This window comes from Grammomys surdaster, unplaced genomic scaffold (genome assembly GCF_004785775.1).
Source record: "Grammomys surdaster isolate TR1022 unplaced genomic scaffold, NIH_TR_1.0 125950, whole genome shotgun sequence".
Taxonomy (NCBI): Eukaryota; Metazoa; Chordata; class Mammalia; order Rodentia; family Muridae; genus Grammomys; species Grammomys surdaster.
The window spans coordinates 1,605,613-1,628,373 of record NW_021620771.1 but is presented as its reverse complement, the minus strand read 5'-3'; the positions used below and the strand labels follow the sequence as shown (position 1 = coordinate 1,628,373).

The 22,761-nt window shown below is 44.4% G+C and overlaps 1 protein-coding gene across 4 annotated transcripts; it reads left to right on the top strand.

Annotated features, from left to right (window-relative positions):
• The first annotated feature begins 1,459 nt into the window (after positions 1–1,459).
• Positions 1,460–21,572, top strand: Hnrnpf (heterogeneous nuclear ribonucleoprotein F). 4 transcript variants are annotated; one of them, XM_028753456.1, is made up of 4 exons: positions 1,460–1,522; positions 13,773–13,902; positions 15,326–15,386; positions 19,659–21,572. In XM_028753456.1, the coding sequence occupies exon 4, from the start codon at positions 19,709–19,711 to the stop codon at positions 20,954–20,956; it is 1,248 nt and encodes a 415-aa protein (XP_028609289.1). In that variant the 5' UTR covers positions 1,460–1,522; positions 13,773–13,902; positions 15,326–15,386; positions 19,659–19,708; the 3' UTR covers positions 20,957–21,572. The 4 variants fall into 4 exon arrangements, with proteins under 4 accessions (XP_028609289.1, XP_028609288.1, XP_028609290.1 ...); XM_028753455.1 differs by having other exon boundaries at positions 1,465–1,892; XM_028753457.1 differs by lacking the exon at positions 1,460–1,522 and adding an exon at positions 2,457–2,567.
• The last annotated feature ends 1,189 nt before the right edge of the window (positions 21,573–22,761 follow it).

Below are 22,761 nucleotides of genomic sequence, written 5' to 3'. Positions count from 1 at the left end.
AAAAAAAAAAAAAAAAAAAAAAAAAAGAAAGGAAAGAAAAGAAATGCTGCCTTCTGGCGCCTCTACAAGGTTAGAAGCCACTTGCACCTTTCTCTGCCAATAGTAGCAAACTTTAAAAATAAATAAAAACAACCCAAGGAGCAGTGTGAGAGGTCTCAGCAGATAAAGGAACTTGCTGCACTGGCCTTTCAACTTTGAGTTGGATCAGGACCCCACGTGGTGAAAGGAGAGAACAGAATACTCAGGATTGTCCTCTGATTTCCCTTGAATGTGTGGCGATAATTCACACGAACAATTTTAACGCCCCACCCCCTGGGCACAGAAAACTAGAGGTGGTGGACGTAGTTTGTAAAACAAGTGCTAAGTACAAGGTTCTGGGTTTAGTGCTCAAGAATACTTATCTAACTTTTGTAGCTTCTGTTTTCTATCATTTGGCCTCTAAATATCTTTCTTCCTGGAAAGGTCTTCCTCTGGAAGTTTTCTTTCCTTTCTCTGGAGTCAGTCTGGTGTGTTGTTTTATAAACATTTCCGTCATGATTGGAACTTTTTTTTGTTTTTGCTTTTTGGAAACAGGCTTTCTCTGTATAGCCCTGGGTGTCCTGGAACTCACTCTGTAGACCAGACTGGCCTCGAACTCAAGAAATCCGCCTGCCCCTGCCTCCTAAGTGCTGGGATTAAAGGCATGCGCCACCACCGCCCAGCTACGATTGTAACTTATAACCTGAGACTATTCTGAACAGCCTTGTAATTTCTCCAGTGTTTAGAGACCATGGTCGCAGCTCGCGACCATGCAATGCATCCTTGGCCTCCTCCATGCAGAGATTACCAGCTCCTGTCCCTACGTCCTCCTAGGCGGTTCTGGAAGTTTCAAAAATAATCTTCAGCTTAGCTTGTATCTCGACATCTCCCAGAAAGAAGTTCTCCCAAATTATTACACATCTTCCAGCATTCAGATAGTGCTGTCAGTTACAAACTTTAAACCCTGACGTTGGGGGCTTTGAGCAACTTGAGACAAACCCGTCAAGACTGCCTCTCTGCGATGCCCTTAGGCGGTCTTTCTTTTACGTAAGACACCATTCTAGTTTTCCGCTCGCACGCGGTCTTTGAATCCTTTGGGATCACTTTTCGGGGTGCGGAGACGCGCATGCAGCATTCAGCGACCCCCAGAGCCCACAGGTCTTGAGGCTCTCTATGGACAACCCCACCCCCACCCCCCACCTCGCCGCTCTCCCCCACCCCACAACCCCCGCCCCTCCCCCAGCTACTCCCCTCCCCCCACTCCGGGCTCCGAAAGTTTGCGCCTGCGCCGTCACTGTCCTCTCCTGGACTCAGAGGCGGGTCCACACCCCCTAGTCCCGCCCCTCTCCCCCCCGGCCAATCCTGGGCTCCGTTCTGGGCTCGTCAGAATGGCGCCTTGGCTGCCCTGTGCCCGGATGTCCGCTGCCTAAGACTCCGCCCCATCACCGTCTTGCATCCTTCCGGCTCCGTCGTGGAAGGAGAACTGCGCCTCGTCTTCCTGAAGGTGGGGTTCGGGGAAGGCCAGCCCGCGGTCACGCCGGCTGTGGGAAGGGAAAGTGGGCTCCCCGGGCTACTGTTTCCGGGTGCTCGGGGCGTGGGCCGAACGGGGATCGGACCGGGGATCAGGAGGGCTTCCGGGAGCGCCGCGGGCGCTCGGCAGGCGGGAGTTGAGGACCAGGCCGGCCGCGCGGTTGACTCGCCCCGCGGAGGCCCCACCGCGAGCGCGCCTGTGGGGGTTTCCATGGTGACAGTAAACAAGCCTCAACTGCCTCAGCTACAACTGCCAAGTCCCCGGGGTTCCACCCTCCTCTAGGTGCTCTGAGGGCCGGCGAGGTTCCGGATGTGAGTGGGAGCGTGGAGACAAGACGCCCGAGGTGAGGGCCGCCAACGGGGTGTGCTGGCGACTGGGCCCATCGGGCGTTGGACCGCGGGCATGGGATTCGGACTCCGAAAGGACGGGTCCGGGGTCGTAGCCGCACACCTCTAGCCGTGCGAAGACTGCCCACGGAGTTTGGGGCCGCGTGGCTGGGGTTTGGGGTCGGGATCCTAAGTTTAGAGCATTTCTGACAGGGACTGGCCCGCGTGGCTGAGGTGTGCGGTCGGGGGAACCGGGACTGGAGTCCGGAGTCACTTGGGTAGGGGCGGGCCGCGGACTGAGGTGTGCGGCCTCGCCCGGAGAGAGCGCCGCTTTACCTCAGGGCCGTACCCCTACCCCGGTCGCTGCTCGCACCTGGCCGCCTCGGCCGCCTATTTGGGGTGAGGGTGGAGCGTTTGTCTCCCACCGCGGGTCACGCTCTCCAGTCCGGCCCCGGGCGGGCCCCGGCGCTAGTTGCAGTTTTGAGAAAGGAAAGCGGGCGCTCACGTGGCCTGAGGCGCCCAGAGTTTCCCAAGACTGGGCGGGGCGACTCCGCCCTCCTCCCACGCCCGGCCCGAGCCGACGGCCTGGCTTCCTCCTCGTGGCGGCCCGGGAGTTTGGAGCACCGGTCTGCGTTGGTCCGGTCCGCCGGAGGCGTCGTGTTTGTACTTGGGGGTGCGGAATCCTTGCCTAGGTAGGTTAGTCCGCTGTTAGCTTGAGTTCCGGGTACTTTTGGCTGTGTTTGTGGATCTTCGCGTTTCTGGTAAAAGTTGAGCTGGGCCTGCTCGGCCTTGCCTCGCTCTGCGCGTGCTCTCCTGAGCGTTCCCGACACGGCCGACCGCTCGCCCGAGGCGTCCCGCTGATAGCCGGGAGGCAGCCCCACGTGCCCTAAGACACCTACAGAGCGTCCTTTGGCGGCTTTTTTGCCCCTGCCAGCCCGGGAACAAACAAATGGGCCTCTTTCCTACCTGCCAGTTACTTGAGTGCTGTACCCTGCAACTGGGGCTGCGGAGTGATCAGACGACCGAGCCGCCATGTGGCTGTGCGGAGTCAGTCTCCCGAGCCTGGGCACTTTTGTCTACCGAACTTTTGGACTTTTTTTTTTTCTGGTCTGTCTCCCTTAATGTTTGCGTGTCTGTGTGAGCAGTGGTGTGGAGAGATAAGGGAACAAGATAGAGAACAGGATTTTTCCAGCAGTGGGTCCTGGGGATTGAAATGAGGGTCCTTATAATCTCTCAGTCCGGGGAATTTTTTAATTAAAAAAAATCTTCTAATTAAGTCATAAGATTATTTTTTCCTTGGTGCTGCGGAGTGAAGGTCAAAACGTGGTTTTGTTCTTCATCTGTGTCTTCAGACTGAGCTCAGGTAGCTAGGAACTGTGAAAGTAACTACTCTCGAGTTGGGATGCCGGGTGGTAATGCCTTTGCGCTTAGCGCTCTGAGGCAGATCTCTTGAGTTCGAGAACAGCCTCTTCTACCAACCAAGTTCCAGGACAGCCAGGTTACTACAACCCCTTTCGGTTCCCCCAAAGATAGATATTGAATTTTTAGCAAAAATATCTCATATTTTCAGGTAGACAAAAAACAGTAAAAAGTGAAGTGTTTTTTGGTTTTTCAAGACAGGAGCACTGGGCACTTTTGTCTACCGAACTTTTGGACTTTTTTTTTCTGGTCTGTCTCCCTTAATGTTTGTGTGTCTGTGTGAGCAGTGGTGTGGAGAGATAAGGGAACAAGATAGAGAACAGGATTTTTCTGTATAGTCCGGGCTGTCCTGGAACTCACTCTGTAGACCAGGCTGGCCTCGAACTCAGAAATCCGCCTGCCTCTGCCTTCCAAGTGCTGGGATTAAAGGCGTGGGCCACCACCTCCCTGCAAAAAGTGAAGTTTTTAATACTAATTTCTAGACATTTTAAAGTAGTAAGCTTCTTCCGGTGAAATGTTAAGAGATTGGTAGCTTGTTGTCTTGTCTTTTCCTGGAACTATATGCAACAGGCTCGCCTGGGAACTCAGATTGCTTCCCTCTGACTCTTGAATGTTAGAACTATTCTGCAACTTTAGAGGATTTTAACAGTATTCCTGGCTTAAATTTTGATCTTTCTGCCTTTTCTATCTCCCTGATGTTGCCATTAAAGGCATTATAAAATGTTACCAGGTAGCCTTTTTTTGAGGGGGGGGTAGAAGGTTGCAAATCATGTAGCCAGTGAGGATGACCTTGAATTCCAGATCATCCAGCTCCACCTCTAGATGGTTTGGATTACTAGACAACACTCCTTTAGTAGTTACTGGGTTTGGCAGACAGTGTGTCAGCCCCATCATGTCTGTATCGTGCCCATTTTGTACGATTTTTTTTTTTTGTTTTGTTTTTTCGAGATAAGGTTTCTTTGTGTAGCCCCGGCTGTCCTGGAACTCACTTTGTAGACCAGGCTGGCCTCGAACTCAGAAATCCACCTGCCTCTGCCTCCCAAGTGCTGGGATTAAAGGCGTGCGCCACCACTGCCCGGCTAGTAATTTTTTTTTAAAAAGATGGTTTGATTTGAAGGAAAGCCTGGGCACAGTGCAAGTGGTCACTTTTTGTTTTCTTGCGGTAGGGTCTCACTATTAATATTAAGACTTGGTTGACCCAAAACTATATAAATCAGGCTGGCTTCAAACTCAAGTAATCCATCTGCTTTTGCTTCTATAGTGCTGTGGATTGCTGAGATTAAAGTCATGCACGGCTAATAAATGGGTACGCTCTATGGTTTTCTTTTAAAGGTGGTGTTAAATCTTTGTTTTGTTTTGGAGACAGGCGTGTATAGCCTATATAGCCCTGGCTGTCCTGGAACTCACTCTGTAGACCAGGGTGGCCTTGAACTCAGAAATCCACCTGCCTCTGCCTCCCAAGTGCTGGGATTAAAAGCATGTGTCACCACTGTCCAGCTCTTCACAAATCTTTCAAGTAAAACTTTTCACTAACCTGGGAGTTGCTGGCCATTAACCCTTCCCAGCACTGGAGAGGCAGAGGCAGGTGGATCTCTGTTCCTGGCTAAGCATGATCTACAGAGCAAGTTTGAAAACAAGCCAAGGCTGTATAAAGCTTAAGATACAGATCAGAAAATGGAGGCTGGAAGACTTCATTTGCCACGGATACAGTCAAAACTAGCTAGGACTAACGTTTAATAAATAGGGCCTACCTTCCTCTACTTTTCCTGTTTTTTTAAAATGTGCACTTTAAGATTAATTTTTTATGCATGAGTACACTGTAGTTGTCTCCAGACACACCACAAGAGGTCATCAGATTCCATTATAGATATTTGTGAGCCACCATGTGGTTGCTGGGAGTTGAACTTAGGACCTCTTGAAGAGCAGTCAGTGCTCTTAACCTGTGAGCCATCTCACTAGCCCTCTACTGTTAATTGAGCCTTCTTAAGGGGTTGACTTCAGAGGAAGAATTGAGCTCACTTTAAGATCACCATACTTTATTTCCCAGCAAGATAAACCTTCAAAGGCTTATTGCTGGAGATCGTAACTGGGGCCTTTCAAATGTTAGACAGGTGTTTTCATTTTCCATAATTTTAGATCTTTGTGTAATTCATGAGTGAACAGGTGTGGGCAGATGCTACCAGTAGCATGCAGAGGTCAGAGGAGAACAGCTTTTGGCTCACTTTGCTACTGGTGGGTTCTCCGATAGAACTGAGGTCTTTAGGCTTTCACTTACAATTTTATAAGTTTTTTGCTTTTGAGACAGGCAGGGTCTGTATGTTGTATCTCTGGTTGTCTTGTAGCTGGTTCTCTCTAAATCAGGCTGTCTTTTAACTCAGATCCTTCTGCCTCTGACACCACTCAGGCTTTTATTTTTTCCCCCTCTGTCCCGAAATGGGCTTTTCTTGGCTGTCTTAGAACTCACTCTGTAGACCAGGCTATCCTTGAATTTAGAGATTGGACTGCCCCTGTCTCCCAAATGATGAGATTAAAGGTGAATAAATCAACTCTGTTTCTCAATTTCAAAAATTGGTTTTTTTTTTTTGTTTTTTTTTTTGGTTTTTCGAGACAGGGTTTCTCTGTGTAGCCCTGGCTGTCCTGGAACTCACTCTGTAGACCAGGCTAGCCTCGAACTCTCGAACTCAGAAATCCGCCTGCCTCTGCCTCCCAAGTGCTGGGATTAAAGGCGTGCGCCACCACCGCCCGGCTGGAAGGAGATTTTCTTAACATTTGATTTTTGTGGTGTTTTTCAGGATAATAAAAACAATGCAGACATGCTTGTAAGACGTTACAAGTTGAGAAATTTAGAAAGTGCATGTCTTCTAAACTTGGCAATTTTCCAGTCATAATCCCAACATTTGCCAAGCATAGTGGCACAAGAGCTTAATCCCAGCACTTGGGAGTTAGAGAGGCAAGTGGATCCTAGAGCTGACAGCCAGGGTTACACAGAAAACCTGCCTCCAAAAACCAAGGGGTGAAAAATCCTGTTCTTGAGGCAGAGGCAAAAGGATAGCTGCAAGTTAAGTTCCAGGCTGTGCAGCAAAACCTTGTTTTAAACTCTCTAGAGAGGTAGGACCTTTAATTTCAGTGCTAGGAAGGCAGAGGCAGGCAAATAGATCTCTTGAGTTTGAAGACTGCCCCTACAAAACAAGTTCCAGGGCAGCTAGAGCTACACAGAGAAGCCAGCCCTATCTTGAAAACAAAATAAAACCCCCTAGCCCCCATTTTAAAAAGTATATTTCCAGATACTATCATTTTCAAGTTTTTCCTTTAATTTTTTAGGAAGACCATTGTTCTTGGTATAGAGTCAAAATTAAGTCAAATTGAGTGGAGGTATGAGTAGTTTGCCTGTAACCTCAACATCCAGGACACCATAGTGAATCCAGAATTCAGAGTACTTTTGATAGAAGAATAAAAATTCAGGTACTGGAAACGGAAAGATAGCCCCAGAAGAACATTTGTTTCTCTTACCTAGAACCTAGGTTTGATTCTCAACATCCAAATGATATTTTGTAACTCCTCTTTTTTAAAGGAGATTGACTGAGCTCCACAGGCATCAAGTAGCACATGCAGTGCATAGGCATACCTTCGGGTAAAATACTTTCACGAATGAAATAAAAGAGGTCTGGGGGAAATGGCACAGGTTAAGAACAACCTGGTTCAATTCCTAACACTCATTTGGTGGCTAAAAACCGTCTCTAAGGAATGTATGTGGTATGAGTGAGCAAGCGCCTGCGATACATGTGAAGCAAAACTTAAAAATCTCAATAAAAGGAAATGTTCAAATTTTAGGAAGTTTTGACTCCATAATAGAGCTTTTTTTGTTTTTGTTTGTTTTTTGTTTTGTTTTGTTTATCGAGACAAGGGTTTTTCTGTGTAACCCTGGCTGTGCTGGAACTCACTCTGTAGACCAAGCTGGCCTCGAATTCAGAAATCCGCCTGCCTCTGCCTCCCACGTGTTGGGATTAAAGGCGTGCGCCACCACTACCAGGCATAATAGAGCATTTTAAAGTGCTGTGTCTTGTAATTTTCCATTAAAATATTAATGTTGGTGTTAGGCATTTGTTCCCTGAAACTGCCTACATTTAAAGTATGGTAATTGTCCCGCTAGAGCTATTCTGTACACACCTGTTTCTTAGCTCTGTTCTCTTACATCTGCAATTCATTTCCATCCCAGAACAGTGTATTATGGGTTGTAGAGTTTACAGTAGCGTTTTTTGAGCTGTAGAAAGTTACATGAGCCTGAAAGTTACATGAGTTTAAGAAAGTTACATGAGACGTGGCAAAATCATCCATCTCTTTCTGAGATGGTATGGAGGTCTGTTCAGAGACCTGGGCCCAAGCCAAAGGTAACCTGAACCTACGTAGATCTAGCCCGTGACTGACCATTTTCGAAAGTGTTACGGGGAAACAGGGTTCATGTTCTGTGTCTGTTCTACCTTTTCAGTTGTAGTTTCTTTAGCATAGTTTTCACAACACTTGCATTTCTCCACTACTACGGGGAGAGAGGTACCACCCAATCTAAATATTGGGATTTTAAAGTCAATTGATGACAGAAGGTCTAATAACAATACTTTTTCATAAACATAGGTTAACTTCATAGTTTGACTATATTTTCACTTTCTATTGTTACTATTTCCAAGGTAGCAATAGGCCAGTTGGTTGTGTATGCCTATAATTTTGATTGTGAAGGACATTTTCAAGGTAAGTATTAGCTACATAACAAATTTGAGGGGTAGCCTATGATACCCGAGACATGCTGTCAGAAGAAATTCAGTTCATAGTTTAGGTGTAATGAATGTGTTCTATTTTTTTTTGTAAATTTGTTCATTGGGTTTATTTTAATGTAAGCCTAAAAGATGGATCCATATTAGTATTAAGAACTTTTTTTATGGCCGGGCGGTGGTGGCGTACGCCTTTAATCCCAGCACTTGGGAGGCAGAGACAGGTGGATTTCTGAGTTTGAGGCCAGCCTGGTCTACTGAGTGAGTTCCAGGACAGCCGGGGCTACACAGAGAAACCCTGTCTCAAACCCCCCCCCCCCCAAAAAAAAAGTCTTTGTAGTTGAAAGACAGAAAACAGCTTTTTTTGTAGGCTGTGATTTACCTTTGGTAAATACAAACAGTGCTGGAGTAACACTTGAATGTTTGTTAGTACCTTCTTGGCCTTTTCTATCTCTTAGAGTGGTTTAGTGTATTGGACTTCAAATGTAGTACATTATTAGATCAGACTTCTCGGTTTAGATTCATCTTTCAGAAACTTAAGTACAATATGTATATGTTGGTGCATGTCTTAATTTCTAGGTGAGTTCATGACAGGAAGAAATGATTGAGTTCCTGAATTGAACTAAAATAGCTGTTATAGGGCTGAGAGTTTTCTCAGTGATTTGTGTGCTTGCCAACAAGGCGTTGGATATGATCCCACTCCATTCCCTAGCACTAGAAAATAAATCTAAAACGGTGAGTCTGTTATGATTGCTAGCCTGTAGTCCCATCATTTGGGAGGCAGAGCCAGGACTGCCACAACACAATTTCCAAGCAAGCCAAGACTCCTCAAGGTCCAGTCTCAACAAAAAGAGTAGACTAACTCAGGTACCTGTAAAGTTTGAGGTGAACCTGGCTACGTAAAATCCCATTTTCCTCTTTAAAAAAAATTTGAGGCCATGTAACCAGTTTATTTCGAAACCAAGACATCTCTAAGGTTGTGCCTACATGTAGTGGCATAAGTTTCTGAAGAGTAGGTCTGAGTGGTAGAAAAATAGCTGGACCCTAAATTCTTTATGGATTTAATAAAATACTGAAAATGATAAAGTAAAATGGCAGACATTTGTAAAAAGTACTAAAATACCCTGGCCAAGGGTATACTTTAGTCTGTTAAAGAAAAATCGGAAAATTTGTTCAGGGAGAATATGAAGAAAATTGACTGCAGGCTTCACAGTTAATTTTTTATTTTTATTTTTAAAGCAATAGCTTTTGTTTCTACATGGAATTCTGTCACTTCTATCTTCCTATTTGGCTAAATGTCTTTTTTTTTTTTTTTGGACATGTAGCCCCAACTAGCCTTGAATTCAACAGATCTCTCTGCCTTCCTAGTGCTGGGATTGGAAGCCAGTGTCACTATGCCCCTTTCACTTAGACCTCTGATCAGAGCTCATTTGTCACCACTTTTTTTTTAATGCATTTCATAGTTGATAATTTTGTTTGACCTGAGTCATCCCAGGAAGGGAGAACTATGGCAGTCTTTTCCATTATGTAAACTCTTGGCATCATGGCCTGCATCTTTTGGGGGTGGGGGGGGAACAGGGTCTCACTACTACATAGTTCTGGATGACCAGGAACTTGTAAATCAAGCTGGCCTCCAACTTTTAGGATTAAAATACACCACTATACTGTAATCTTTTCAAAAAAGATTTAAGCCAGTCTCCTGTAGCCAGGCTGACTGCCCCTCAGCTTTGTGCTGGAGGATGACCTGGATCTCCTGATCCCAATGCTTCTACTCTGGAAGTGGTAGATTTATAGGTGTGAGCTAGTGCCTGCATTTTCCTGTTTTCTAGGTAGCCCTCATAGCAATATTTACTCCCCATCTTGTCTCCAGGTGCTTTTTATTGATTGCATTGTGACAATCTCTGTACCTCAGGCTGGTTTTGAACCTATTGTGTAGTCTAGGCTGGCCTTGACACCTCCTGAATCAGTCGTTTTTTGTTTTTGTTTTTTTTTCGAGACAGGGTTTCTCTGTGTATCCCTGGCTGGCCTGGAACTCACTCTGTAGACCAGGCTGGCCTCGAACTCAGAAATCCACATGTCTCTGCCTCCCAAGTGCTGGGATTAAAGGCATGCGTCACCACTGCCTGGCTATCCTGAATCAATCTTGTGAAAGCTGAGATGATAGATCTGTACCACTAGGGAGGTAGTAAAGAATCAAGAGTTTTAAGGCTAGCCTGTGCTACCACAAAACCATGTCTCAACAAGCAAACCATCCACCAAAAGAGAAGCAAGTCAGATCATAACACATTAATGGCCCCTGTTGACTTTAGAATGCAAAACACCATACTAGGTTATAGGTGAGGCTGACTTGAACTCATTTCTCTGCTTCAGTCTCCACAGTGATATCACTCAAACCTTCACAAATTTAACATTTTCCTTTTCTGTCAGTGTGCAACATCTTTTTTTCTTACACTGTTCCCTTCCTTATATATAGTACAGAAACTGAACAGTAGTGATACTTGCTAAGTCACAAGCCAGTTAACTGAAGAAGGTATTACATTCAGCTACCTAAGTGCCACACATATTTAGGTCAAGTAATACAATGCTCCAAGATTTTTTTCCATAAGCAGTTGATACTTAGGTATTACTCTTAATTAACCCAGATTTCTCTTTCTCAGCCATGGGGTCCTCACAGAGGGCCTTATACATGTAAAAGTTATGTCTGAGCTATCATGCCAGGCCGCAAAGTTTTCATTTAGTACTGTTTCACCTTATGATATGAATTCTTGTTTATCTACTTTTAATGACTGGATGTAGGATCATAGGTTTTTAATAGGTGTGGTCTTATGTAACCACTGGCTGGCCTGGAATTCAGTATTCTGGGGGATGATCTTAAACTGCTTATTGAGAACAGCATCTTGCTATGTTGCTTTGGCTATGTAGACCTGGCTGGACACTGCCACTGAGTGTTAGCCACCCCTTAACCCCTATTTATTTTTTTTCTTCCTCTGTGAGGTCAGGATAACTTTGTGGAAGTCAGTTCTCTTCACCATGTTTGCTTCAGGAAGTGGTCAGGCTTTGCCTTTAGACATCTTCACCTTTAGGCTTGAGTTTCTGAGCTTCTAACTTCAAGTGCTTTGGCACATACAGACAGGTATTCCTCAGTCACCATACTAGGTTTTTTTGGTAGGGATAGAACCTAGGATTTGAGTCATGTTAGGCCTATTCTACTACTTGAACTAACATACTCAAATTTTTTATAAGCAAGGTTTTGGGGTTGGTAACATTCTTAAAATGGACTATTTTAAATAAAGGAAAAAATGACATGAACTGCCATTTAGCTCCAACAAATTTCTGGTGGTGGACATTTTCCTATACACTGTAGGTAATTTCCAGACGAACTTGTCTTTCTGTCTCACAACTGTTTTAGGATTTGTCTGTTGAAAACCCGCACCTTATTAGTTAATACCTTCCTGTGTGTAGCAATGTATGAAATTACCCACAGAAGCCAGAATAGCTGTCTGACCTGTGTATAGGAGCCAAATTCCACCCAGCCTTCTGCAAGAACAGGAAAGTGTGCATACGGTTTTCTTTGAATCCCCTCCCTAAAATTCATTTCCCCCACATTCCCAAATGTTGGGATAATAGGTATCTATTATCAATATCAATAGATAGAGGCACTGCATAGTGCCACTATCGACAGCTCCAATTCCTTTATTTTGGAACATCACAGTACAAATAGAAATCTGTGGTCAGTGTTCTTTCCTGACAAGAGGGTGGGAGGAAGTAGCTGAGCTAGTCTGGAGTCTGAACATACAGCATTCTATTCAAGAGGCTGGAGCAAGAAATTGGGAGGTCAAGTTAAGCTCCATGTTGAATTGGAGATCAGTCTCCTCCCCGTCTCAAAAAATAATCAAACATGGCCCATATATTTCAGTTTTTGATTCGTTTTTCTTTTTCAAGTCTCTTGGTGGTTGAGCCTTATCTTGTCTTTAACAGAAAGATTTGCTCATTTCTCATTATATCATGTCCCTTTAGTCCTAAACAGTATTCTCTACAACTTTACTCTGAAAAGTTGAGGTTTTTTTTTAAGCATTTGCAGCTATCCCCAGCTTGAGTCAATAGTGGACTGTCTTGTTGGTTTCATGTTTCTCTCCAGTTTTTGCAAAAAATAAACTTTAGTAACTTAAAGTATTGTGTATAGGAGTGCTTGCAGGGATTTTCCTCTACAAGGGTGCTTAGGTCAGAGGACAACTTTAGCGCCTTCTCAAGTGGGTCTTGTGGGTAGTACTCCCCTCAGGTGTCAGGCTGGGTGGCTAGTGCCTTTCCCCATCCTTCTGGGCCCTTAAAAAACAGGCCTTTGAAATAATCCAATCACTTCTCAATCTAATTGCTTTGAATTAAAATGCATTTTGTGATTGCCTGTTGGGTACAGATTTTAAAAGGTTCATTTTTATTTTTATTTTCAAGACAGGGTTATTCTGTGTAGCCCTGACTGTCCTGGAACTCAGTAGACCAGGCTGGCCTCGAACTCAGAAATCCGCCTGCCTCTGTCTCACAAATGCTGGGATTAAAGGCGTGTGCCACTACTGCCCGGCAAGGTTTATTTTTATACATGCGGGCCAGTTAGATTCAAAAGCCAAGCACTCCTTCCACTATATGGGCACTGGGGGAATTTAAGAGGTAGTCCAGGCAGGCCTCGAAATCGACGCCTCCCTAGTGCTGGAATTAAAAGTATGCACCACCATACCATACCCGCCATTAATTTCCGAAAAAAAAATGAGACAAGGCTGGAATTCACTTGTGCACACTATAGACTGGCATCGACTAGATCACCCTGCGTAAACCTGAGTGAGTGATAGGGTTAAAGGCGTGGTGTCAACATGGAATGGCAGGAGTTTCCTAAAGTTATGCTAACATGGAAAATATCAAGTCCACGGTCAAATGAAAAAACAAGTATTGGGTGTCGGCAGGTTTGCATTCTGTAGCGTCCCAGTCGGAGGGGATTTGGTTTTACTTGGCTGAGTTGAACGCTTCATTGCGTTCCCCTCTCCAACTGTAGCGGGTAGTCTGGATTTTGCTCAGGTGGCTCCTTTACCCAGAACTCAGCGAGGAGTCTTCCCCTTTCCTTTCCCTCCTTCCCCCACTTCCGGCGCCGGCCGAACCCACCGTTCGCGGGCCACACCTGCAGGCACGCTTTTCTCATTGGTGACATATTGGCGGGCCCGGCAGGGCACTTCCTCCTCTGCACCCCGTGACCCCAGTCCGACTGCCGCCGTAGATCACGCGGCTGCTGCTTCCCGGACTCCGGACCCGAACGCCTGTCTCGGCGTGGTGAGCCCCACTTCCCGCCCGAGCCCCAGGCTTCGGGCCGCGTGCTTGGCCCGGTCACCTAGAAGTTTCCCTCATCGAGCCTTTCCTCGCTTCGGCCTGCGCGAGTTCTTACCCCAGCCCTCTTCCCCGCCCTCTGGATCTTCCCCTCCCCCACCCTCGGAGGCTCAGGAGCCACCCATCCCCCCGCCGCCGCCCGGAAGCTCCCGCCCGAGCCCGCGCAGGCCCCGGGGCGGACCTTCCTGCCCGGCCGGCGCTCGCTGCGCGGCGCGGTCGACTACCGGGCGAAGGCCGCGGAGCAGCGTCACCTTGCCCTCCGCCCTGCTTCCCGCCAAAACGCTCGTCTCTAGGGGCTCCGCTTCCGCAGAAAGCGTTTGCCCCTGGTCATTTGAACTTCCATTTCAGGTTGAGAACAAAAAGAAGATGCACCTGGACTTTCCCCGGAGCCCTCAGCGTTTTTAAGGCGTCGGGTGGAGTTTGGGTTCGTAAGCTGCGTTCGTTATTGAAAATAGAAGTCACTTCTACCTTCCCCCCGGTAAGTTTTAGAGCAGAAAAAGGCAGCAGTTTTGAAGCCGCGGCTCTCGTGGTCTTGAGTAGAACTTTCTGAGTAAGAACCTGCCTGGACGCGCTCCCGGCGTTCCGGAGGTTAAAACTCATTTACAAAATGGAGGGAGGACGAGGGCGGGCTGGAGTGAAAACTCCGGCGACTTCCTGGAACACAAAGATGCAAAGAGGAGGGTGCAGCAAGGCTCCCACCAAGCGGGCCTGAACAAAAGAACTAGGTGGGTGGTGCTTGAGCCGCCTTGTTTGTTCGGCCGATAAACTTAACTAGTCCAGGATTCAAAGGGCACACCTCGTTTATCTTACCTGGATCTACCTGAAGGCAGTGAAAATCCAGTTTAACCAGTATCACTGACTGGGTAGCTTGCTAGAAAAGCAGTCTCAGTCTTTTTTTTTTTTAAATAGTGCATTTTCTTTAGTGCTCAAGTTGTGGAAATTAAGAGAGAATGTAGGCCTTGGCTGCCCACAGTATTAGGAGCCAGTCACCCAGAATGATGCAAATGGTTCCAGTAGCGTTTCTTGGAATTAAAATCAAATCTCTGGGTGCTTGACCAGTACTTCTAATGAGACCCATCATTCCATCTGCTCTTTTTACTGGGCATGTCTCCACAGTTGACATGTTCACAGGTATTCTGCCAGTGGACTAATGGAGGTTAGCTGCCAGCTGCATGCCCTGTGGTATCTCAAGGGAGGCCACAGATAATTGCCTACCACTCTGGGTAGAGGATTAGAGTTGGAAGAAGGGCATCATCCAGTCAGAATTTTGTGGGAAGGCATATGGATGAAATTCTTTGAGGTGAAACCCTGTTTCAGGGTTATCGAAACGATTTTGTTTTAAATAGTTTTTTTTTAGCACCCTCTCAATACATTACATAATCATAGAAAGTATGGGACAATGCAATTCCAGTTATCTATTTTATAGGACAACAGGCAAATAAACCCACATTTCCCAAAATGAATGAAGCATAGTATTCAGCTCAGGGCCTGCTCATTTGAGGATAGGGTTGTCACATGGGTATTGATTATAGTTAGTGAAAAGCATTGTTGGGGGCCTTAGGGGGACAAAGTGAAACAGGAGGGTTTTCAGTGAACTCTGCACATTGCCTCCAGAGGAATTTCAGGAAGGGCTCCCTCCCCTATATCCGTGCTCTCTCTTCATTTAAAATTTAAATTTCTCCTGCATTTAAACTAAGCTCTTAATTAGTTCTCAGTAAATGAGTTGTTTGCTGATGTCCTCTACTCACGAAAAGATAAAGCAAATAACATGAATAACATAGAGACCTAAATATGTTGGTGCTCTGAGCCCAGCTCCCAGGAGGTCGACCCCTTCTGTACAGTAATGCATGGAATCTGAGGCCATGAGACCAATCTTGGGTTTTGTGTTTTGTTTTTTAAAGGAAAACTTGTTATCTTCCATTAAGTGTTTCCTACAGAAGGCATCTGTGGTGGTTCTTTAAGGTAAGCTATTAAAGATAACATAACTGTAAATCGATTAATTTGATAAGCAAAGTTTAGTTTACTTTGGAGGCTAAAACTTTTATCGTCAGTTTTAAATGCCTAGTGAGTTTACTGGGAACATTTACTAATAAAGAGCTACGAAGAACTTTTTTTAGAGTAAAAGCAAACTGTAGTGTTGACATGTTACAGAAAAGAATGCTTTCTTGCCCTGTTGGTGAAACTGCTTATAAAGTCCTTTATGTTTCTTGCATGTTTTTAGCTTTGACTAAGCTGCTATACTCTGAAGGAAGGTGTTAACCCCAAATGGCCAGCATAAATCCCTTGCTAATCCTCGTCCTGCTGTGGTCTGTCCCCTCTGCTAAGGATGAGGAAAATACTGGACAACAAAACTGTCCTAAGTAGGGTCTCAGTGTAGTTTGGAAGACACCTTTTAAAACTACAGAAAAGGGTGTTGTGAAAGTGGGAGCTCACACATGTGGAGTATGAGAAGTTTTGAAGAGGTATTGGAGCTTAGACCTGGAGGATTATCAAGGTTTAGCTGGACAAGGTTGGGCAGAGGATATTTAAATGGAGAATTACTATGTGTGTCAAATCCGGCAGGGAACACAGGGAAATTACAGGAACAAAGAAGAAAAGGAAATGATGGGATATAGGTAAGAATGTCTGTCTGTAGGATCCAAGGATTCCAATAGTTCAGTCTTTGTTCTAATAGCCAGTGGGAAATAGGGCTTAGAAGTGGGGCATTGAGAGAGTTGGGCTACAGTTGCAGTTAGAGAAACCTTAAGATTCTGATGGAGTAGCGGGGAGTAAGTTGTTTTTATTAGAGTTAGAGACACTAAGAATATGGGAATCTGAGAGGAATATAGGAAGAAATTTGAACAAGGCCATGTGGCGATACGGGGCTGTAATTCCAGCTACCAGGAGGTGGTTTTAAGTTTGTGGTCGACCTGGGTAGCTTAGACACAAAATTGAATGGTTTAAAAGTTACTGGGGGTATATATAGCTCAGTAGTGCAGGATTTTATTTGCCTATCGTGTAAGACACTGCAGCTAAGGGAAATTTTCTGATCACATATAGGTGGGCTAGTCTAGGTTTTAATTTTAATTAGGTCCTGCACATCAAGTACATGTCTTGTTTAATGTGGGAATCAGTTTATGGTGGGTTGATTGGAATGTAAACACTTTTGTAAGATCATTTGTATAAATGAACACATTTATACATTTGTATAAATGAGGGTTAAGCATGCTGAACCACCCCATGTGTCACCACATGGGAGTATCAAAGCAGAGACAGTTCTAAGTTAGCCCATGTTGGATATGAAGATGCTAAAGAGGGTTTCCAAGAAGGAATGGTTAAATTCTGTGGAGACACAAATGAAGATAGGACATTATTAAGAACTTTATTGACAGTGAGGGGCCCTTTGAGATTCTACAATAAAAAGATGGAGATCAGAAAGTAGTTAGAGGCAAAGCTGGCCAAAGAAGGCCTTTATTAAATAATGACTGGTTAGTACTATTCACATTCAGTGCAAGGAAGCAGTGATCAGTGACTAAGGGGTTTTCTATAAGTTGGGTCCCTAAGTAGAGCTGTAAATCTCTTATGAGAGACAGGTCCATGTTTATAAGTTCATAAAACTTAAGATTTTGTGGCTTTGGTTTGGGGAATTCCTGGTCCCTTTGGAAGTAAAGAACAACCTGAAACTGCCAAGGCATCTGAAGGGTGGGGGTGGCCCAAGATTAGATGTGATTGTTATCTATATGCACTTTCCCTTTGTTTTGTTTTAAGATAGCTAGGGTAGTGTAGATTGGCAGAAGCTGGCCTTGGAGCTACTCATCCTGATTCTTCGCAGATACTGGGACTACAGGCTTTAAACTCCTAAATCCTTTCCTTCCCCTTTTAGAGGCAGAGTTTCACTAAGTTATGTTATCTCAAAATTGAACTTACTGACTTTGGATTTGGGTCTTCCTGTCCTGGTCTCCAGAGTATCTGATAATATAGGCACTGCCACCAGTTCAAACTATGTAGGTAGGTAGTATTTGAGGCCTTATTAGTAGTAACTTGAGCAGTTCACTTCAATAGAGGGCTCCTGCCCTCTAGTGGGTAGAGTTTAGGGTTGCAGCCAATAAACAGGGCACAGGTCAGGCTGGACTGGTTCAAAATGTCTGAAGTCTTGTGAATGAGAAACTCTAGTCTAAAGGCACCTTCACTTTGGGTGCAGCTGAACTACTCAGTACAGTCAAGGAACTGTCCAGCTGTACAGCTGTAGAACCAACCTAGCTGTACAGTAAAAAAACTTCATGTACATTGTTTATTGGAAGGGGCTAAAATAATAGGGAGTCTGAGCTGGGTTATGTGCAATGATGATCCAAGGCTATTAGAAAAATAGGATATAATTTGGATTTCCACAGAGATTTTTTTTTTAACCTAGATATTTGTAAATTATTGATAGCAATGTCTAGGGAGTTATTGAGGGTGGAGTTCAATAGCAAATAGTAGGTGTATATATCTCCAACAGGGTGGTACATCTAAATCTGGGACCAGAATCCATCCTTCCATAAAAGTATGACCAAGCATGGGTCCCTAATGATAGGACAGGATTTAGAAAACGAAGCCACACAAACGTCTACTTGACTATGGGATTATAATCATACACCTATTATTCCAACAGGCACACGTGTGGTCTGATTCTTAATGAGCAAGGAAAATCACTAGAACTTTTATAGCAGCACTATACTGAGATTAGTTATGTTCCTGGGGTGGGCTTCAGCTAAAAAAGCTTAGGATTGGGTAGCTACTAGGTATTTGTTTATTTGCTATGTATATTTATGCCTATTAAGATAGTTATGCCTATTAAGACTATGTAGGCTATTCCCCACTCAGGTCTAAGAGCTTGCCCGGTATTATCTTCAGGCCATAGTCAAGGTAACTTTAACTGCAATATATTTAAAAGCAAGTTGGTATCTACTGTAGTGCCATTAGAACCATTATTACAATTGAGACAGGATGACATTCTTGTCATCTCTGATCTCATGTAGACATGGGTAAGAAGTTTTGTCAGTATTTTAATGATAGCTGGTCAAAATGATACCATGTTTTTTTCTGAAATAGTGGTTAAGTTAGAGAGTAAAGTTTTTCTTAACTTTTAAAAATAAAGTTTGAGAGGTTCCTGTTGTCTTGGTTAGTTTAACTAGGTAGCCAGAGCAGACCATGAACTCTACATCTTTACTTTATATGTTGGTTGCAGGTGTGTACTGGTTTGCCTGGCTCACATTGTCTTATCTAATCTTTTGAGACAGGGTATGACTATATAGCTCTACCTGGCCTGGGGCTTGTTATAGATCTACTTGCCTCTTGTTTCCTGAGTGCTGGGACTAAAGGTGTGCACTACCACCCTCTGAGCCTAGCTGCTCTTCCCCTCCCCCCAGATGTATTTTATTTATATAAGTGTTTAGGTGAGTGTGAATGTGGAGGGCAGGAAAAGAATTAAAGCTCTCCATTATGGTAGGCCTTAGGATCGAGGAAATTTGGGTAATCAGATTTGGTGACAAGGAATTTTTTTTTTTTTTTAAACTTTATTTATTTATTATAAGTACACTGTAGCTGTCTTCAGACACCCCACAAGAGGGCATCAGATCTCATTGCAGATGGTTGTGAGCCACCATGTGGTTGCTGGGACTTGAACTCATGACCTCTGGAAGAGCAGTCAGTGCTCTTAACCACTGAGCCATCTCACCAGCCCAGGAATTTTTATTTAACCCCCAGTTTAATTTTTGAGAGAGTCCCATGCAGGCTTCTACTTTGTTAGTAGTTGAAGATGACCTGGAACTACTTACCTAGTACTTTTGATTTCTACCTGCCAAATACTCATGCTTTAAAGGTCTTGATTATTTAAAAGGCCACCAGTTGGGGCCTTATGTTTTGTTTGTTTGGTGTTTTTTGTTTATTGTTGTAGTTTTAGGCCAGGCATGTGTCAGTTAACCCAGGGAGTTCACTTTTTAAAAATTGGAGTTCAGCCCAATCTGGTCTAGAACTTAAAAGTGGAGTTTTAGACGGGAATCTCACTGTGTAAAGTAGACTGACTGGCTTAGAACTCACAGAAAACTACCTATCTGAAAGGAGGATGGCTATCAACTTGCTATTTGTAATGTTTTATTTTTACTCATTCTTATTTTCTGACTGACTGAAATGGGTAAAACAGAATTTAATGAATTTCCTTACTACGTATATTAAGTGAACATTGTATAAAGTAGGTTTTTTTCTTCTTTCTTTCAGCTACAAAAAAATTGCCCAAGCTTGTGTGACATCAGCCCTGTCAAGTGTCCATGATGCTGGGCCCTGAGGGAGGTGAAGGCTATGTGGTCAAACTCCGTGGCCTACCCTGGTCCTGCTCAATTGAGGACGTACAAAACTTCCTCTCCGACTGCACCATTCATGATGGGGTCGCAGGCGTTCATTTCATTTATACTAGAGAAGGCAGGCAGAGTGGTGAGGCTTTTGTTGAACTTGAGTCAGAAGATGATGTAAAATTGGCTCTGAAAAAAGACAGGGAAAGCATGGGACACCGGTATATTGAGGTGTTCAAGTCACACAGAACCGAGATGGATTGGGTGTTGAAGCACAGTGGTCCAAACAGCGCCGACAGTGCCAATGATGGCTTTGTGAGGCTTCGGGGACTCCCATTTGGATGCACAAAGGAAGAAATCGTTCAGTTCTTCTCAGGGTTGGAAATTGTGCCAAACGGGATCACACTACCTGTGGACCCGGAAGGCAAGATTACAGGGGAGGCCTTCGTTCAGTTTGCCTCACAAGAGTTAGCTGAGAAAGCTTTAGGGAAGCACAAGGAGAGAATAGGGCACAGGTATATTGAAGTGTTCAAGAGCAGTCAGGAGGAAGTTAGGTCATACTCAGATCCACCTCTGAAGTTTATGTCTGTGCAGAGGCCTGGGCCTTATGACAGGCCTGGCACAGCCCGGAGGTACATTGGCATTGTGAAACAGGCAGGCCTGGATAGGATGAGGTCTGGTGCCTATAGTGCAGCCTATGGGGGCTATGAAGAATACAGTGGCCTCAGTGATGGCTATGGCTTCACCACTGACCTGTTTGGGAGAGACCTCAGCTATTGTCTCTCAGGAATGTATGACCACAGATACGGAGACAGCGAGTTCACAGTGCAGAGCACCACCGGCCACTGCGTCCACATGAGAGGGCTGCCCTACAAAGCAACGGAGAACGACATTTACAACTTCTTCTCTCCACTCAACCCTGTGAGAGTTCATATTGAGATTGGTCCTGATGGAAGAGTGACGGGAGAAGCTGATGTTGAGTTTGCTACTCATGAAGAAGCAGTGGCAGCTATGTCCAAGGACAGGGCCAACATGCAGCACAGATACATAGAACTCTTCCTGAATTCAACAACAGGAGCTAGCAATGGGGCTTATAGCAGCCAGGTGATGCAGGGCATGGGTGTATCAGCTGCCCAGGCAACTTACAGTGGCCTGGAGAGCCAGTCAGTGAGTGGCTGTTACGGGGCCGGCTACAGCGGTCAGAACAGCATGGGTGGATATGATTAGTATTGTAGGAACATTTGAGTTATTTCAATCAAAATTTCACAGGCAGCCAATAAGCAGTCAAGAGCAGTTTATAACTAGAGGAAGCTGGGGGACCCACTTTGCACCATGAGTTTGTGAAATCTGGATTAAAAAATTACCTCTTCAGTGTTTCTCATGCAAACTTTTCTTCTAGCATGTAATATTGAGTAAACTAAAACTATTTTCTTCCGCTTTTCTCAATTAACATTTTTGGTAGTATACTTAAGAGTGATGTTATCTGAGTTAAGTAGTTTATAAGTATGTTGAGTGGATCTTTAAGCACACCACAGTGAACACACTGGGGACATGTACTTTTCTGGAGAACTCGACGGTGCTAGATCCCTGATGCAAAGAGAAGCATTTCTCATGTTCATTCTAGTTTATATTTTCATTTAAAATCTTTAGGTTAAGTTTAAGCTTTTTAAAAGTTAGTTTTGAGAATTGAGACACAATACTAATACTGTAGGAATTGGTGAGGCCTTGACTTAAAGCTTTCTTTGTACTGTGATTTCCTTTTGGGTGTATTTTGCTAAGTGAAACTTGTTAAATTTTTTGTTAACTAAATTTTTTTCTTAAAATAAAGACTTTTTCACAATGACTGGCACAGCTTATCTACTCAGCGAAAGGAAGCAAACTGGGTGGTTGAGAAAGACTTGTAAACACTATTATCTTCCAGAGGGGATTTGAAAATAGTGGTAGCTGGGTGGTGTGTCTCAGGCATGTAATCCCAGCACTTGGGAAGCTGAAGATAACATGAGCTCAAGGTGGCCATCTTGGTGTACATAGTGAGTTCTAGGCCAGCCAATTTGGCTTTTAAAATAAGTTACTTATGTGCCTTGTAGAGATTGACTACGAGTAGCCCAGTATACACAAGGAAGCACATAGTACTATAATTACACTATAAACTATTGAAAGCATTTATACTTCAGAAGTATACTACATTCCTGCCTGCTGTCTTGTGACCAGAAGAGGGTGTTGGATTCCCCAGTAACTAGAATGGTTACTGGGAGCTCTACTTGAGTCTTACAAATTATGACTAAAGGGTCTCATACCTTAAATTTTAAAGTACTTTCCTACTGGAGTCAAAATTTATTGTAGAGTGGGCATTGGTAACCAGTAAGTAGCAAAAGCCACTTTTCAGAGGCGGCAAGCAATTTTATTGTTGCCAACAAACCACCATAAAGGAATAACCTTAGCAGGGTTTGGGTATTTTGAACAAATCCTCTGCCACTGAACCAGGTGTCCAGGCCACATTTTAGAGGTCATATAGACTGATTTTGTTTCTTGTGTGCACCCCCCCAAAAAAAAAACAACTTAGAGGCCATAAATTGTGAAGGAAACCTGGAAGTCTTAATAGTATATTCTCTTAGTGCCTGTAAACATTAGACAAAATAACCCAGGGCTTAAGTGTTGGCTATAAAAGGCTCTGTTGGTATGGATACCTAAGGCATCTTAATAACCTGGTTGTCTTTTTGCTGTCTTAGCATCTAAAGGTGGAATAAGCTAAGCCTCACTAGTGATCTGTAATAAAGTTCTGTAACCATGTGTTCATGGCAGTGGGTCCCTAGTCTTTTTCAACCCTGTTGTGGTATAAGAACTGTAGTGAATGCAAACCCACTAACTTAGGAGCCCACTGTCCTTCCCCCAACTCCCTTTTCAGGACCAATCGGTAGCACTTACAAAAATCTGTAGTAGTAAAAAGCAATCTGTGCTATAGGAAAGAATGGTCCTAGCAAAACAGATGTGGTAGCTTTTAACCCTACAGGTATTGGGCAGGCAACCAATGT

Excerpts from the sequence above, each read along its gene's own strand:
- Hnrnpf (XM_028753456.1), top strand. The coding sequence starts at position 19,709 with ATGATGCTGGGCCCTGAGGGAGGTGAAGGCTATGTGGTCAAACTCCGT.